The following is a 19,563-nucleotide window of genomic DNA, read 5'->3' as shown; positions in this document are numbered from 1 at the left end:
TCAGTATGGAAAGTGGGCCCACATCCGACACGTGTCGTGCTGTTAGTGAATGCGCAAAAATAATAATAGAAAACCAAAATAACGTCGCCTGAGAGATTCGAACTCTCGCGGGGAAACCCCATGTACTTAGCAGGCACACGCCTTAACCACTCGGCCAAAGCGACTTACATTTGTAATATCTCTATATATTAGTTTTAATTTAATGTTTTTGTGAAATTTACTTTTGATTGCAATCTTAGAAACAATTACATCAAATAACAAAAATCTTCACTTCAAACAACTTAGGCTCCCTAGTTAGATAGAAATTTTGGAGCTTTTGGAAAATTTTAAGATAATACAGAAAAATAAAATATTCGTTAGTTATAATAATCTAAATTTCTAAAAATATAATATAAACAGAGTTTTACATACCTTAATTTATTTTAATATTTCAAATCCAAATTACTTAGGAAGTGTAGCGATAGAAGAGGCTTAAAGAAAGGAAATCCTACACGTGACTATAGCTAAAATAGAAATACAAATGGCTTGTTTAAGTTTTTTTGGTTTCAAACCAAAATTGTTATTATTATTATTGAATTGGTTAGTATCTCAAATTAAATATATATATATATATATATGTCACATGAAAATACTATTTGAAACATCAAAGCAATTGAAACCAAAATCGAACAAACAAAAATTATATAAGTAAACAAAGCCCTAATATACCAAACATTACCACAAAGTATAAGCTTACAAGCACAGCATCTTCTTAGCAAGTCCAAGTTTGTAAAGATCTTAAATAACAAGAGGTTATAGACCTACAAGTATACAATCTTTTACATTGTATATACAAACTCACTACACAAAACTTGGCTATCGACGGGTTGAAAACACGCGATCATCGCGAGCCGTTATATAATCGAAACCATCGAGCAATGCAAATGCAACAATATCCAAACACTAAATTAAACCCGACAAATTTTCACACATCTTGACAAAAAGATAAAATGCACGCGTACCTTTCGTGCACGGTGACAAATTCTACCGGACATCCTTGAGCGCTCCGCCCTTTTCGAGCTCCCCGACGTGATCCCTCAAAGCGGGGACCTTCATGGCCAAGGTTCTGTATAGTCGAGAATATCGAGCTCGGGTTCCGTCTGCAGTTCTAGCAAGTGCGAGCAAACTTAAAGCTTCCGGGAGATTCGAAAACGCCTCTTTTATCTCGTCTAGAGTCATGTTTTCGAGAATGGTTGGTTTTGGAATGACCCGGATTATCTCCCCGCCTTTGGGCTCCTGTACTTTCGCATCTGCCTTGATGACGAGTTCAGATTTTGAGTTCGCGCCACACTTGATGATGAATGGGGACGTTGTGCCGGTGTTGAATTGCAGCACGTTCCATTGTGTGACGTCGGTTTCGGACGTGTGTCCCATGTCGCCGGAGAGATTGGATCCGTGTGCCGCATCCTCCACTTCGGATGTCGACTGCATAAAAATCGCACGTCAGGGCTAAAATAACTCAAAACATCAAACTAGTCCATGAAGAATCTCTCTATATCATTAGCATCTTTAACAATCCTCGACAGAGGTTTTGCTAGAACATTAAATTCATTTACATTAATGATCATTCATTCAACGACTAGCTTAAGCTACGGAATGCAAATTTTATAAAATCTCTGATAAAATAAAGATGCCAAATCGAAATAAAACTTTGAGGCCCAATTCCATGGTAATTGTAAGCATACCTCAACGGCTTGTCGGGCTTCTTCAATATGTCTACGAGCACAAGGATGGTCAACATCAAGCAAAGAAGGCATCCTTTCGGAAAGTCCATCCAGGGAGGCAAGCAAGGAACGCTTCTTAGTCCTACTGAGGGCATTGCTGGACGTTTGCCTTGTTATATCCTATATAAGCAATGTTCAATTCAGACATCTAATTCTAACAGCACTAATGGTTTAGATGAGATCAGAAAAAGATAAGAAGAACCTTGGCTTGTTTTAGTATTCCATCAAGGGAGATAAGCGACGCCAGTCGCGCATCCTCAGCTGCAGTAGAAGGGTTTCTGATAGCTGCAGCACTGTCCTCCATGCTAAACATTGAGGCATCATTTTTCATTTGCTGCAAAATCTGATTCGAGAAAAGTGTTAGCGACATCTCGTAGATGTAATATTGGATAGGTAAACTTACACTTTCTAATCTTGAGGTAAGAGTTCATTTCTGTTTTAAGTTGGTTGTTATATCATGCTATTGTTTTGAATGTAGATCGCAAACCATTAAACTAAATTTCTTATTTTGGGACTAAAATAGAAGCACATATTTGTTGGATTAGAAATACATTATGCATATACCATATTAACACAGAAGATGAACACATTGATTACATATAAAATAGAACAAAAAATTGTAAAGCTCTAAGATATTTTAATTGAATTTGTAAGTATTTGCAAGCATTACCTTTATATTAGATATAGAATAAAAATGTAGGAAAGTTGCTAGATATGCAAAATTTTGCTACGTGATGAAAAAGATTATTGATTATGTGATGAAACCAAATGAGAACTATAATAAACTGTTGAGATGAAGATGAATAACGTTACACAAAACACATAATACAATTTACTATTTGCTCTTTTAGAACACAAGGAAACTTTTAAATTACATTTTTATATATGAAATTGCAAAAGACAACAATACTTACTAGACAGTGTTTAATTCTATATACTATAGACTAATAATAGTCAATAAATACTAAACCTCATAACTTTATTTTTTGTTTCCAGAAATTATTACATACACACAAATCTTACTAACCTTCCTTCTCTTGTGGTCCACAGACTCGAGAGCTGACCGTAGCTTGCCCACTTGCAGAAAGTCTTCCACCACTTCAGTCGCCAAAGTACCCGCAATATCCTGATTGACATTAACTCACGTGAATAAGAACGTCTAATTAATTAGAAAAGGATGGTAATCCAACAATAGTGTATGTCCTAAATCCTGGGAATAGTACCAACTACCAAATGAGCATTTGTTGCTTCACAAATATGTGAAAATAAGGAGCACAATAGAGATTGTAGAGCCGGACCTTTAGGTGTTGGAGCTGAGATGTATAGACACGGCTTGCATATTCAGATAAAAGCTGGCCAAGAGCATCTGTATTGGGAGGTTGGGCAGCACCAAGCCCAGCCATCCAACCGTCCATTATTGCAGTAGAGAGAAGCTCAAGCTGGCCGGTGGCTCCAGTTGCCGTATCATCAGCAATGGATAGGAAATCAAAGTTCTCAGCAAGCCAATTTCGAATTTGGCGCTGGAGCTCTCCTGCTGGAGTGTGGACAAAAAGAGCTGCAAGTGCCTTGTTTCCTACTGCATAAGTTTTGGCTTCTTCAGTTATTTCCCGGAGTTTTCCACCTGTCACATGCTGTCTCCATGTATCCTGTATCGTTAAACATGTTGTATTAAATTGAAGTACATGGATTGCATCAGAGAATTATCGGCAAAACCAGAACAATATATTGCACAAATACCAAAAACCTCATGTGTGTCGTTGTAAGAAAATGCTGTGCCGAAGTTAGTGACATAACCCTCTAATAAAACAAGAAGTTGCTTATTTCAATCAGTAGGTCAAAAGTGTAGTTGGTTATCACAATGAAGTGTGATGGAAAGTTACCTGATCAATCCCACGTATTTTCAGGACTACCGACGATAACTTTGACTTCTTTTCAGGTTTTATGTTTACTCTGAACCGTTCAATGTGATCCTCAACCTGTATATTCCGTACACTGGAATCATGGCGCACAGGAGATTTTCCTGGGCTGCTACTACGACTAGAGCTTCTGCTGCGCCCACTTGGAGGCTTCTCTAGAAAGCGCTCAACGGGGAAAACCTTCAACATTAATCTCAGGAAGTCAGTTCACTTAAATTTCCAGTTGAAGTATAAGAACTATAATAATATTAGTACCTTAATTGATTGAAGCTCCGGAGAGCGAGCGAGCAGGGATCGTATGTACAAAATTCTAACACGAGAAACAAGCATAGTATCCATAACCCTCCTAGGCTCCATTTTTCGAATAAAGGCAAAAACCGCATCTCTTATTTCAGCCAGTATTTCATGCTCTCTAGAAGCACCAGCCTTAATGACTGCAGCCAAAACCTGTCACATTGCAGAATAAGCAGTTTCCAAGTAAAAGAAATTCATGAAAGAAGATGGTCACTAAGAAAACTATGATGACTCGATTTTTCATGTGTTCCAGAACAAAATGGTAAGACACTAAGACCAAAACTATCGCCAGCCTCAATCAACTTATAAAGTAATAATTCAGGTTCAAAAGCTGAAAATTTGTGCTTCTGATGGGAGCTTAAGAGTGAATAAAAATGTTCTGTTTGTAGATGGTTGTGACAAAAATGTACTAAACAATTATGCTATATTCTACATATCACAAATCTACTGTAACTTCCATAAATGCTTACAACAATCTGGGTAGGGTAAGCAGCAAAGAACTATATACTATTAAAAGTTCAATTAGACAGCTGCCTATAAATGGTTGTCTGAGGGCAAAGGATGGTTGCATATTCCAATCTTAATATACTTCTGCAGCTAAATACATAGCTATACAGATATAAATTCATATATACACGCATATAAGTATGTCCATACCAGCATCAAGAGCTTGTTTGCTCCATCAGAAATGGCAGCAAGGCTGTCATATTGTTCTGGATCAAAGTCATTCAGGGCTGCAGTAAGATATTCACCGGCTGGAGTAGTTTTGACCTTATCACCACCAGATATTACCAATGTGCCTGCACTCTCTGCTTGGTTGGAGGGTAATGATAAGGAAACAACATCACCAGGTCGACCTTTAGCACTAGCAATATTGTTCCTGTCAAAAATTAAATAGATGTGAGGGTGGCTCAAATAGAGATGGATCTGTTAAGAATAGTGGGGAAGAAACAATGAAATTTGAAGTACTCAAACCAGAGTAGATCAGCACCTTCCTGAGTCATGAGAGAGAGTAAGCAATCCCCCGGGAGATGGAGTTAACAACTGAGAAATGAAAGAAACAATGTTATTGCTACATACATACATACAAGGTAGATTAAACATAACATAACACATCAGTAACTTGAGAGTTCAGATAGAGATGGGTCAGCAGAGATTATAGATTTACACAAAGCTGGAAGGTCTCACATAATGCAACATATATGCTAGAAAAAATATAAAGAACCTGAGGTGATACAGTTGAAGAAGCCTTTTCAGTTAATCTGTCAAACAGTTTCTCATTCTCTTCGTGTAGTCTCTGCCAAAAGAAAGATTTTATTAATTAGAATATATGATTGCTCTTTATATGAATGGTAGGTAATTCTAACTCAGTATCCCAGAAAACACAATCTCAATTTCATGATATTCGAAACATTCAATGAAAAGTGTTTAACTAAATTATTCACATTGACAGCTAACACGATAAAGTACCTCAATGAGTGCATCACGTTTCTTCAGTTCCTCCTCAAGTCTCTTGGTAACGGCAGTTGAATCCATGTCCTCTGCCATAGACTTAGTGTTTATTGTCTCTCCAGCTTGTGGTCCATGTCCGTTTGTTGATGTAGTCTTGCTGGAAAGAAGATATTCATTCATTTGTGACTCAATCATCTTCAATTTGGCCTACAGGAAGACATCTGTTATTATCAGGAAAAAAAAACCGCCAACAATGTATAAAATTTGTTCGGTTGCAGCATGATTTATGCTTTTGCACAGCCTGCATTACTTCTGGATATATGGAGAATATCCTTTTTGGTCCCTTAGGTACAAATATTTCTTGGTGTACGAGGAATCTTTCGCTGAATAGCTATGAAGACAAATAGCTTCAGAAACTTTGCCTGAAAGTTAATGAGATTCGAAGACATGAAATTTTAACTCCACTAGCAATTTTTTTTTTTTTGGGGGGGGGGGGGGGGGGGGGGGGTGGATTGATTTATGACATTGATAATGCATCATTGCTCATCAACAGGATGTCAATGGTTGGTTAAGTTTGAGATTTTGGAAGGATACTAAATTATTGAAGCACCAAGGTACCAATTTGTTACCAATCCTTAGAACAGTCCATGCTAAAGTGAGGAAGTGATGTTATCCACTATCTTACAAAATTAATAAAACATGATTGACAAAGGGTCGCATGATTTTGGAGCTAACCTGTAGCATTTGAATAGTTGAATCTCTTTCCTCTATCTTCAATTTATGGTCTTGTTCCACCTGTAATAATTGAGAAATTTGATTATGCAGCTCCGTGTTTTGCTCCTTCTCTTTCTTGTGCTTATCTGCAAGTATTACATTTTCTGCCTGGAGAAAACAAGAATTTTAGTCCACCTCATGTCATTAGTTTAATCAACAACATAGTGTATGTAAGATATAAGTATCTCATCAGCCAGGTACTTATTCAACATGTAAATTAAAGCATCATTAGGCCATATGGAAGTATAAAGTCTAAATTTAACCAGAAAGGATGATTGTTAATAGGAAGACCTATGAAAAATTGGTATATTTTAAATTAGTTAAGAAAGTAGCACAGAAAAGGACCACATTTATGCATTATGTTACTTAAAATGCATATATAATTATTCACTGTGACAACCATTAAAACCTACCAAAATGAACACTTAAATCATTTTTTGCCTAAAAGATAATGATAAAAGCAGAACTGGCTTGATATGATCCATTGTAATAGTTTTATATATTTATTAAATATTCAATTGGCCAGAGAACAGCAGCATTCAGCTAGTTCACTTCTTGATATAAAGTAATACTCAAGATGAAACCTACTTTTGTACAAAATATCACTTCTTTTTTTTTTTTAATGTGAGATTCATCACTCAAGATGAACGCAATCACTAGGGAACTGGGATGCAATAGAAGATCTTAATGGGGAGCCAAATAATCCTAAAACATGAAATGATGGCATAAGAAACTGCACACAGCAAACAGGCTGGCAAACAAGCAAGTAACAAGCACGAACACTACAAAAGCACTGTGTTACAAACCTTCAAATCTGACTGCAATGTGGAAGAAACTTTCCAGGCTTTCTGAACTTCATTGAAGAGTAAAACACATTGGTCATTAGCATGTTTCAATTCTTGTTTTAGTTCCATGTTTTCTAATTTCAGGTCACTGATTTCCTTCTCCTTTTCAAGCAATTCTTTACGTGCGTCATTAGCCTGCAAAGTATTGCAGATGAAACATAGGAAAGATTTTAGGATCGCATAACTTTATTTGGACAAAGGGTATAAACATTTTGCTATCTTTATTAGCTCGTAGGAAATTACAGAACTGGCAAACATAGATCATTGAACATGTTTATGCTGAAAATGTCTTCATCTACATATCTAAAGGTATAACATTTTTTTTTTACTATCTAAGGTATAACTTGTAGATACTGGAATGAAAATGCCAACTTATAGATGTATATGCCTCTACAAATGAAATTTAGGATACTTACAACATCTTTCCATTTCTTAATTGTATCTCTATTGCCAAGGCTCAATGTAGCATTTCGGGCCCTAGCAGCAAAATTAAGGGATGATAGAGTCTCAGGCATGTTTAGCATGTTTGGGCAGATGTTAACAACCATCAGGGTTTTGGAGCTCCCACCTGCATAGAGAATAAAAATCCACTGTAATATGAATAGCAAAACGAAAACACAAGATTGAAAAGTGAAACGGAAATAAATAGTGTATGCCAGGGTTAGCAGAGAAAGGATTATCATACTCACATCAATCTTTTGACCTGTAAGTAAGATGTTTCTATGGTAAATTGCATGGTGCATATGGCTCAGTCACTAATGTTAGCATATCAATCACATGCATATTTACCCTGTTTTAAAATGCTTTGAAATATGAATGGTCCTGAAAGAAATGAGGACTGACTTCTTTTTTCCAACTGTTCTTCAGAGTAACTCAAAACTCTCAATCATGTTATATTTTCTACTGATCTAGCAAGTGAAGATCACATTATTCACAGAAACTCTTAGCCCAAATTCTTGCCTCGGAAGTTTTTCTCTGCTAAATTCCCACAAATTGGAAAAGGGTAAGAATCCTACAACAGTAGAGTGTCAATGTAATTCCAGAGCCTAGTTACATCAATTACGAAAAGGCCATTGGAATTGGTCTGGCCTGACAACAGCAAGACAAATTGATCTGGCAGTTCTCTGAGTTGCACATTCCCTCTATTCATCTCAAATATACACAAATGATCTGGTAAATATTTCTCAGTCTCTCACTACAAGTCATCCAATCTTCAAATGAGTAGACACGCACACTTAGGATTACCTCCATTAAAGACTATTTAAAAGATGAATAGTGAGCAAATGAAAGCAATATATAACTGTCTCCATCGTTAAAGAATAAGAGAACCAGACTCTTCCCACATCTTTGCAATATCCAATTTACAGCTACCATACAGCAAGAAATATGCATGTCTTAAACTGCTCGAAGCCTCTACAACAAACCAAGAACAGAGAAAAATCAGAGTAATCATAAGGGGAAAAAAGAGTATGAATACCTAGTGAATCTGTGAGAACATTTGTCAACACAGAGTTTTCATATGGAACATCATCCTTCTTGGACGTTAAAGATGCCAAAACATCACCCAATCTGCACATAAAACAATGTTGACAATAAATGAGCACAAGTACCGTATCAGATTAGAAATGAAATGATTTATGTAGACCAAACTTTCAATCAGTAGTCATTAGGTGAGGCATTATTGTATCAGTTTACTTTAAGGGTATGTTTGTTTGGAGGTTTGGATTTTGGATTGGGATTTGAATAGTAAAAAATTTGAATTTGAATGGTTGTATGATGTGATATAAATATGTATTGATGTTATGTTTTGAATGTAAAATTGATTTTTAGTATAATATAAAAAATGAAAAATAGGTGTTTGATTTGATGTTTTTTGGGGAAAAAATTTGTCTGAATAGTATAAATCCACACAAATCTTTCAAACAAACACACCCTAACTGGTAATGCAAAACAAATATTCAAATTCATGCATTAATTTGACCTATCGCGTATTGAAATAAGCTGGATAGTCCATGCTCACTTCAAATACTTTCACATGCAACTAAGAAAACAAGAAATAGTACCAACAGGTTAACGAGGCAAATAGAGGAACAACACTAACAAAAGTTTCAATGAATAAACAAAGGAATATCCTAATATGGGATCTCAGTTGTGGTAAACCAACATAATTAAATTGCATATATAAATCTGGAAATTGAGTTAAATCAAAGAAACAAAGAGATCCCAGAAAGAACTGTGCTCATTCTGAATATTCAAAATTATATAATCGGACTGCAAGAGAATGAAAATATGCAGGATTTCACTTACGCTGAGAGGGTTTTTAGAACATGCAACAATTCAGTTGCATGTTCACCAGATTCATCCTCTATAGATTCAGTCTCACTTCCAGCCAAATCAACCAGAGAAAGCTTGCTATATGTGCTCTCACCCGTGATTGAGTTTGTATAGTAGATATGTATCATAACAACCCTACAGCAGAAGCCATAGAGAAACAAATGACTAGGAATTGAGGTAAAGAGCATATACACACAAGAACCATACAAACAAAATGCTGTTGGACAAAGAAAAGAAACTGAACATGCATCCCATTCTCAATTTCATGTACCAAAAGCTACTATACATGCTAGCATGGGAAAATTGTTTCATATACACACTGGATTGGGTATATATTTTCCTATTTGAAGAGCTAATCTAATCTCATCTCCGAGCCTTTATATATATCATATGAGGGGGCATTAGCAGCTTGCATGATACTTGTTCGTGAAAGGACCAATATAAAATAAGTGCCATAATGAAAACACAAGTGACAGAACAGAAAGTCTCAAATTTTCATTGGAATAAGAACCATACAGGTGTGAGACTTTAAATTTTGATGGGTCAGTTCCCCGGTTTTGGAATGCTGCTTTGAGAAGTTTGGAGAATTCTATAGGATTCTCAACTTTTCCCTGCACAAGTTCTACAATATAATCCAATGATCCAATAGGAACCTTTGGTAGAGAATTTCCTGATTCCAGAATTAAGTCCCTAATCTGCACAACGTTCAAATTTGGATACGTATGTACTCAGCATGTCATTCACTCAAAACCAATTGAATCTAACAAAAGGAAGATTTATATTATTCAACTCAACACTGCAGACCACAACCTGTTCATTATAAATTTCAAACACTGAAGCTGAGAAACTATATCGAGAAGTATATGTTGTATCCGAGTTGGATAAATCAAAAAGCTCCTCAAAAGATCGAGCATATAAACCACGATCATGGCTAGATCCTTCCTGCATAAAGATGGAACTTTTATCAAAAGAGATATCTGGAACTTCAAAATTGTAAAATAGATTTCTATGTGTGTGTGTGTGTATATATATATACACAAAGTCGCATCATCCTAATATTGGTCATAAAACAGTTGATGAGAATAAGAGAAATAAAAGAGACCATCGTATATGTTTTTCCAGAGCCAGACTGTCCATACGCAAATATGGAAACATTGTACCCATCAAAAACTGACTGAACATAGGGCTGAATATCAGTAAAGAAATCAGCTGCATAAAGAAAAGTAACGGATTAGTAGAGATCTTCAACCAGCTGAGATAGGGTAACAAAGTTTTAACTTCCACCTTGTCGCACATGAGGTCCATAAACCCTATCAAACTCATAATCCTTCTTTGGATTGGATAGACTATCATCCCCAGAATTGATCCGCAGTGTAAAATCATCAGGAAATTCAACAGCAAATGGACCTTCATCTTCAAAAAGGGGCCTTACACGACAAAACACCTTTACATTTCCTACAATCAGTTAGTACAGATTTAGATACCCATGATCAATGCAATTAGCTTATGGTGGAGCATGTGCCTTTGAATGCGCCTCTTATTAGGAAGAGTGGGAAGGCCACAGAATTTAAGGTGGTATTGAGAAGAAAGAAATACCTTTTTCCGTCAACAAATCATTAAACAACCTTTTCTTCTCAGATAGCAGCGGAGATATTCTAGCTTCTGTTTCAAGGGCAGCCCGATCTGAAAATAGGAATGGGTTTGTTTCCGGTCAAACATATTTATATAGAAATATTCCAATTAGTAATTAAAAGCCTCTCCATAGCTCTCAAAATGATGCAATCCAACATACACTTAATTTGGCACAACCAAGCTAAGAAAATAATGGCATACTGTACTAAGGAAGCATTTCTTGAATTGGAATTGTAAACAATTTTATTCAAATATTGGTATGTTAGCAAAAGTGAGTTAATAGTGTAATTGTATATAATTATTGAGAAGGTATAAGTTTATATTGGACAATACAGAAATATAAAACTAAAAAATAATGGCATAGGAACGACTGGTAAATATCACGACTTTGGAAATTCTTTTGAAAATATGTATAATGAAACACAATTTCTCAATCACAGACACACATCTCACCTAGCTTACGCGCCTTCTCTGCAAGTACACCTAGGTAGCGTGTAACTCGTTCAAGTTTCGCACTGGAATATTCCTCGAGATCCATAGCTTCTTGTCGCAACTGCTGGCAATCTTCTCTAACGAGCTACAAAACAAATGCAAAGGTGAAAAATCAAGGATCTATGAACCAAGAAACAGTAGGAACTTGAAAAACTAGACGGTGAAAACAAAGTCACCCGATTACAAAAACCATAAGAATGCTAACAAATTATTACCAAGTCATGTAAGATGCAACCCATAAATGTTCTTCTCGACCTAGACATGAAATCTAAGCTTGATTATAATAAAGTTAATAAGATGTATCGAAAACCTTTATTAACCCATAGGCCTCAAACTAAATCTTAATAACAGTCTCACACGTGGCGATTCCGACAGAAAACTTTATACTTTTATATAATGCAGATACCACAATAGATGAAGCGCTTACAACTGCCAATTGTCCTAATTCAAATTAACATGAATTTCCAATCACAAACACCAATCAAAACCTAATTATCCACATATTTCAAACGCAATCCAAAGTATCCATTCAGCACCCCATAGCTAAACAGCAGAAATCAGCTGAATGTCTTCAGACTAACAGAAACAAGCATTTTCATAATCCTAACAATGTAGGACATAGAAAGATCCAAGACTGCAGTGCCAAGGAGGAATGTAGTTTATACATATCCAAAAACCCTATCTCAAGCAACCTAAAGCTCAAAATTAAATCACAGAATTGATGAAAAAAAAAAAAGCAACCTGAACTTTGTCTTTCAATCGCAGTAGCTTGGAGTTCGAAGCGAGCTTGGCCAGCTCGGAATGTGACGAAATAGACATCGAGTAGCGCCGCCCCGACCGCGGCGGCGACGCCACTGATGCTTTCCTATAATCATCTCTCTGCTCCACGGATTTTCTCGGCTCGAACCCCGCCACTTCCCAGTTCCACCGATTATTGCTCCCCGTCTGCTCCTCCATTCCCGCCCCTCAAGAACCACCAACCAATTGCAGGGAAAAACAGGTACAGATCGGAATTCACAAGATATGGAAATGGGTTTGTCGCGAAGATGAAGCGAGACAAAAAGCACGCGCGCAACGCCCTTCTGTCCCTGCCTGCCTCCCTCCCTCCCTCACTGAATTATGTATGACATTTTACTACTGTTTCTTGCCCAAATCCAATTCAAAAACATTATTGGTGGGGAGGCAATGGCAATTGGCAACGCCGCGTTTGGGCCTGCAAGCAATTGTTCGAATTGTGGGCACACAGCCTTTTTGGCAGATTGGGGTTTCACAAATTTGGGAATTAGGGATATTGTTGATGCAAGCAGCGCATCACGTCCGTTGATCTTATTTACTTTGAATTGAAGGGTGAAGATATAGCAATGTTCGAATTGCAATTTTGCATGTTGTCCGTATGACTTTACGGGTGTCTTTTGTTTTATTTCAAATGACTTTTGTTAGTATAAATTTTAATAAAGGTATTTGCTACTTTCTTCTATATCATTTTTCAATTGTAATTTCTTAAAAATGTGTAAAATATTTTAAATAATAATTATAGAAAAATTAATAGTTATTAAAAAATTAAATATTCAATCTATAATTAATTTTTTTAAAAAAAATTCTACCAAAATATAAAAAATTATTTCATCTAAAAGTTGGTTAATCAAAACCATTATAAAATAAAAAAAATAAATTAATTCATAAAAAATACAATTAGTCTGTTCACACGAACATTTCTAGATAAATTGATTTTTTTTTATGTAATTTGAGTAACTGTGTTAATAATATAAAAAATACTCTATTGAATTATTGATTTTTAATGAATCGATAATGTATATATTATATTAATGTGTGTGAATTTTTATATTTTTAACAATATTTATAAAGAATTGTCCATTAAAAATTGTCAGAGTGAACTGACTATAAACAAACCTTATATACTCACATTTTAACATATAATAACAAATTTGCTTTTGTTTGTTTTTCTAAAATTTTATTAATTTTATTGTTTATTTTCAACTTATTAATATACTATTTTCGTCAACCTCTAAGTTTTTTAGTTGATTTTTATATGCAAGTAAATTAATATTTTATAAATATATAGTATAATAAAGTAGTGTAATGCTTGTTTTATAATTGATATTAAAGTAAAAATAATGTAAAAAATAAAGAGTCCAAGTATTTTGATATCTAGTTGAGAATTATTTTTTTATTTTTTTAAGAGATGAAAAATTTTATTGGACAAATTATAATGGTAAAATATGAAATTTAGTTTTGGATAGAAGAAATATTTTTTATAATATCCCATTTTACTTTTTTTATCTACCATATATTAGCATCAAAATATCATTATTTTTTAAGTTATGTACCTACTCAAAATTACATAATTTTTTGGAACAGAACTTTGTTTGGATAGAAGTTTTTGAAATTTTGAAAGTTTTGAAAAAAAAAAGAAAAAAAGTAAAAATTTAGTAATTGATTTGACGTTTTTAAAGATAAAAAGTATATTTGACCGTGATGTTTTTTTTAAAAAAACAAATAGTGCCATGTATTAAGTAAACAAAGCCATAGAATTTGTTTGTCCAATAATTTTTTTTGACATAATTTTTAATAAATATATTACATTCTCTTATAAAAAAAATAATATTTAATATAAAATAATATTTTTATATTATACACACAAATTTTCATATTTGACCTTAAATTAAAACACTAAATAAACAAATTCATAGTGTATAGTATTAATTAGAAATTTATTCAATTTTTATGTATATTACTCCATTTTTAATAATAATATTTAAAAAAAAATTGTATCAATAAAAAATAATTTGATGAACATATTCTATATATTTTTATAATACTATTAATTAAAAATTTATTGATATGACAATAAAGTAAAAATAAGTAAATAACAAACAAACCGTGCAGGTTTACTCAATAAGGCTGTAATCAATGATATATAATAAGGTTGTAATGGCAAGTGGCAGCTTGTTTCACCAAAAAAAGCCATTTTCAATTGTTTGCCAGAAATACACACCAATTTTTAAATTTTATTATAAATATACATACAGATCTATCGACACCTACGAGCCACACGTCTATCTCTTCAGTGGTGTAACTACAGAACCACCTAGATACCTATTCAAGGGCCCACAGGTCCCGGCCGCCCCAAAACTCACCACCGTAGAATCCCAAAATCTACGGCGAAGATCGATGCAGGACTTCAGGTTGCAGGACCTCTTAAAAATCACCGAGGAGTGTGTTTGTTTGAAAATTTAAATTTTGAATAGAGGTTTCAATCGTAAAAATTTAATATTTAAATAATTATATAACGTTGATATAAATAAATATCGATGTTATTTTAAATATAAAATTAATTTTTAATATAAAATTAATTTTTAATATAATATAAAAAATTAAAAATAAATATTTAATTTAATATTTTTTAAAAAATAAAATAAAATAAATAATATATTTAAAATTCAATACAAGCACAACATCAAATATCAAACCCTAGTCCCCCAATCCAACTTGCCCCAAATCCCCTCACCAAATCCCCCAATCAAAAACGTCTTATCCACGAGATTTCAAATCAGTAAAAGAAAATCCGCAATGGGTTTGAGCATCCAGCCAGCCGTCTGGATCTGAAAGCAAAAAATTGAGAATTCCCAAAAAAATGAAATTGGTGGGTGTCCTTGTATTCGAAAAAGTAGCAGTTGCAGTCGTCTTCCCATTGGCCCTTTAACTTTATCCCTGTTCTAGCGTCTCCAGTGTTTTTAGGTTAGGGTTGTGTTTGTATTCGTCTAAAAATGGCAAAATTGGGTCCTCTCACATAGCTAAATCGTCCTCTTCCACGCGCCGAACGGTCTTCATTGGGAAACCCTTATCCTTTTTTGTTGATTTGGTGTTTGATTGATTATTTGATTCGATCGCCTCGGGAAGAGGGTCCTTTGCCATAAATAGGGGGTGGGAAAGAAGATACAGCAAAAAGGTTTTTTTGGTTATGGCGAGGGAGAAGATTCAGATCAAGAAGATCGACAACGCCACTGCTAGGCAAGTGACCTTTTCGAAGCGGCGGAGAGGGCTTTTCAAGAAGGCTGAGGAACTCGCGGTTCTCTGCGACGCCGATGTTGCCCTCATCATTTTCTCCTCCACCGGAAAGCTCTTTGAGTACGCTAGCTCCAGGTCTCTCTCTTTCTAGTCTCTCTCTCTCTACCTGCTTAATTATATGTCTGATCTTTATGAGAAGATTACTGGTTCTTGTTCTTGAATATTTTGATTTCTTTTAGATTTAACAGTTTCTGTCGATGATATCGGGCGATTAATTGTGATAGAGTGAGATGAACTCTGTATGCATATGTGTGTGTGTGTGTGTGTGGGGGGGGGTGGGTGGGGGTGGGGTGGGGTTGGGGGAGAAGTGACAGAGATGAATGGCATGGGAATTACTGTAGTTGTCTCAACTTGCAAGTGCTTTTTCTTACAGGTTTTATTGTCTGGACCTTATCTTTTGAGTATATATAGAAATGATTGTTGATAGCTTTGAAACTCGAACATTAAGCCACAATCTGAAAATAGTAAGAAGCCATGAATCATGATAAGCATTATAGAATTTAAGTGTGTCCTTCCAGATGAGGGTGCATTTGGTTTGTAATAGTATTTTGATTCGATTTTTTCTTAACGTCTATTTTTATAGTAATTCTCGGGATTTCATAACAAAGAAATTCAACAAAAAAAAGAAAAAATCTAGAAAAAGAAGGATCTTATTACATTTAATGTAAGGGAGATTGAAGAATACTAAACCCCAAAGATTTAGTTCATATACATTTAAACAACTTCATTTATAAGTGATTAGATGAGTCTTGTCGAGTTTCTTGGATGCTTACCGAGCAATTGAAGTATTGATCTAATGGTAGGTTTAGTTGGGGTCATTTTTGGGGTTTAGTTCTGATCTTTTTCTTGTTAAAGTAGTCAGTTTGATGTAATATTTTATAAGAGAAAATTAAAGACACTATTATTTAATATGAGATATACTAATCAACATTGCGCACCTCAATGAGCACGAATCGAATGTTTATCTTTAAATTGATAAATTACTACAAAGAATCGTTTGGCATATTATAACTTGTGTATTTTCGTGTAGCATGAAGGACATTATCGATAGGCATAATGTGCATGCGAAGAACATCAACAAGATGGAACATCCGTCGGCGGATATGCATTTAATCGAGGATAGTAACTACTCGAGATTGAGCAAGGAAGTGGCTGAGAGAAGCCATCAGCTTAGGTATGAATACAGCTCTCGAAGAAGGCTAATTTTTGTCGAATTATAACAAATAAAAATTTCTACGACAATTTTATTTTTAATTGTTTAGACGTATGAGAGGGGAGGAGCTTCAAGGATTGGGCGTCGAGGAGTTGCAGCATTTGGAAAAGTCCCTCGAAGCTGGACTCAGCCGCGTCGTGGAGAAGAAGGTCGCGTACTTGATTTTACATTTAGTGTTATTGAATTATTAGAGCTCTGTCGATAAAATTTTTGAAAATACTAAAAAGTTAAATAAAACCTACACTTGAATAAAAATAGGCATCTGATTTGATTGTCTTGTAGAAAAATGGAAATTTTAAAAATATATATCTAATGATGATATAAATTCTAGTAATTGGTTGATTAAATCAAAAAATTGTTATTTTGTGTGTTTAGGAGATTTGTTTAGCAAATTAGGATAATATTTTCGACATTTTTTAAGTGTACAAGACATAGTCGAAAGGTGTAGAATCATATTTACATTTCTTCTATTTCTTTTTGTATTGAAAAGTCAATTTTTCCCCTTTACTGATTAGGGTGAAAAAATTCTGAAGGAGATCAATGAACTCCAAGAAAGGGTGAGTATCGAAAACTTTATTACATTCTTACATTTGTGTATGCACAATTGTTTTCATTCTCGTCGAATATCTTAAGTGCGTGTTGCGCAACAACATTTTGTTCTTACAAAGCATATGTTTATGTATGTAGGGAAAACAACTCATGGAAGAGAACCAACTGCTTCGACGACGCGTAAGAACAGCTATAGAATTTCGGTATACTTAAAGGTGTATTTGTTCGGGTGTTTGGAATTTTAGTTGGGATTTGAAACTAAAATTTATTTTTAGTATAATATAAAAAATGAAAAATAGATATTTGATTTGATATTTTTTGGAAAAAAAAAAAAAGGATGAATAGTGTATTTAAAATCCAATCCCCCAAACAAACACACCCTTAATTTTTTATCGATTTGGTAATAGTATATAGTTTGATATATATATAATTTTTTTTTATATACCGAAATATTAAAATAATTTCGGTCTTTGGTTATATACCGAAAATATTGTACTACATTATTTTGGTATTTGTATATCGGTTTATAAATAATTCAGCATATTGCTACCAAAATTATTATTTTTAGTTTTGATAAAAAAAACTTTCTATATTGATAGCATATCAATATTATGGTACGGTTTCGGAATGTGTATTTGTTTCGTACTAAATTTTCAGTAAGATATTGATAGTTTTTTTAATATATCGAAAACTCGAATGTGTGCGGTCTATAAAAAGGTGGAGGATATTTCAAGTGGCCAGAAAAATACTGCCGCAGCGGATTCGGACAACATGGTATACGACGAAGGGCAGTCGTCGGAGTCGGTGAATGCCTGCAACTCCGGCGGCCCTCCGCAGGACTCCGATAGCTCCGACACGTCCCTTAGGCTCGGGTGAGTTGGCTCTTGTTGTAATAATAATATGAATTGTCCGGATAATTGGATTGGATTCGTGCAGGCTGCCGTATTCGGGGTAATCGACGATGCTGATGATCCATGGGTCGCTCGGGTCGGGTCGGATCCATGGATCTGTAAGAATGGTGTTTTGTGTTGAGACAGTCCGAGAATGGAACTGCTGCTGCTAAGATTGTTTGTATGTAATATGCAATCGCGTGTATATGTAAGTGTATTTATTTACAATATATACTTTCTGTGTGCGCAATCCAGCTAAGCTAATCTAACTCCTAGTATGTTTGAGTTTGAAAAAAAATTGGTTTGAATTTGATATTAAAATAATAAATGATGGAAATGTAATTTTTTCGAAAAACACAGAGTCTAAATAATAAAATTATAAAGTTTTTGACAAAAGAAACATATGTCTATAACTACATATATATATATATATAATATGTATGTATTCATTCTCTCTCTCTATATACACTGTCTGTGAGATGAGAAGAGCATCCAATCATTTAATACGTTGCGTGATGGGTTCATGCATTACTCGTGTTTCTTACATTAATAGAAATGGAAAGATTTGTCAATGGCTTTGTTCTATTTATTATTTGTTGTCATTAAGTGCTGATTCAATATTTTTAATATAGTGCTTATAGTATTGGCTCGGTGCACTCGTTACTATGAGTTCAAATTTCGGTACATATTATTATTAATTTCAGCACATTCCACATACTCATAAAATACAATTTAAAATGTAAAATGTCGGTAGATAGTTTTAAAACATAACACAAGCTATGTGTTTTGAATCAGTGTTTTTTTTTTTTTTTAACATTTTTAAATAAAATAAATAAATAAATTTTTTCTTATAATAGTATTCTAAAAACAATACAAACTACTTCACCTAATTTTAAAAAATACTTTTATAATTAATTCTCAATAATTAACCATAAAAACTTCACAAACTATAAAATACTTGGGATTTATTTCTTTACTAAAAATTTTTCGAACATATTTTTTAAAAAATTAATATACTATATATATTCTTTTTTTATTATTATTATTATTATTATTATTATTATTATTATCATTAATTATTATTATTAAATCAAAATAGAAAACAAAAACCACACACTACTGGGGTCTGCTTACATTTTTTCTAATGGCTGAAATTTGAGTATAATAAGGATTTAGAATTTGGATGTTCTTGTACTTGAACTTGATGCAATAATTGAATAGAATGGATGGATGATAGGTTTGTTGGATTGATCACAGCAAGGCAGAAGATCAGACTAATTAATGAATAATTAAAAAATATATTAGTAAAAATAATTATAA

General features: G+C 34.0%; 2 protein-coding genes and 1 non-coding gene across 3 annotated transcripts; 1 reads left to right on the top strand and 2 right to left on the bottom strand.

Moving 5' to 3' along the window:
* Positions 1-82: 82 nt before the first annotated feature.
* TRNAS-GCU (transfer RNA serine (anticodon GCU)) lies at positions 83-164 on the bottom strand. Its single transcript has one exon. It is a non-coding gene; the product is annotated as a tRNA-Ser (tRNA).
* Positions 165-714: 550 nt separating this feature from the next.
* On the bottom strand, positions 715-12,739 carry LOC127242132 (kinesin-like protein KIN-14B). Its single transcript, XM_051261534.1, has 23 exons — positions 12,244-12,739; positions 11,464-11,587; positions 10,975-11,061; positions 10,663-10,833; positions 10,481-10,587; positions 10,189-10,320; positions 9,895-10,073; positions 9,352-9,513; positions 8,522-8,613; positions 7,461-7,612; positions 7,006-7,179; positions 6,161-6,307; positions 5,444-5,632; positions 5,199-5,270; positions 4,965-5,017; positions 4,631-4,853; positions 3,935-4,126; positions 3,644-3,859; positions 3,062-3,409; positions 2,791-2,889; positions 1,966-2,106; positions 1,725-1,883; positions 715-1,464 (listed from the first exon to the last, which is right to left on the bottom strand). The coding sequence occupies exons 1-23, from the start codon at positions 12,457-12,459 to the stop codon at positions 1,024-1,026; spliced, it is 3,876 nt and encodes a 1,291-aa protein (XP_051117491.1). The 5' UTR covers positions 12,460-12,739; the 3' UTR covers positions 715-1,023.
* Positions 12,740-14,992: 2,253 nt separating this feature from the next.
* Positions 14,993-18,493, top strand: LOC127242230 (MADS-box protein SVP). The gene is made up of 7 exons (XM_051261692.1): positions 14,993-15,666; positions 16,622-16,765; positions 16,854-16,953; positions 17,320-17,361; positions 17,492-17,533; positions 18,071-18,225; positions 18,290-18,493. The coding sequence occupies exons 1-7, from the start codon at positions 15,485-15,487 to the stop codon at positions 18,306-18,308; spliced, it is 684 nt and encodes a 227-aa protein (XP_051117649.1). The 5' UTR covers positions 14,993-15,484; the 3' UTR covers positions 18,309-18,493.
* Positions 18,494-19,563: the final 1,070 nt, after the last annotated feature.

Source organism: Andrographis paniculata, unplaced genomic scaffold (assembly GCF_009805555.1).
Source record: "Andrographis paniculata isolate CXL003 unplaced genomic scaffold, ASM980555v1 Contig86END, whole genome shotgun sequence".
NCBI classification, from domain to species: domain Eukaryota; kingdom Viridiplantae; phylum Streptophyta; class Magnoliopsida; order Lamiales; family Acanthaceae; genus Andrographis; species Andrographis paniculata.
This window is presented reverse-complemented; position numbering and strand designations above follow the sequence as displayed.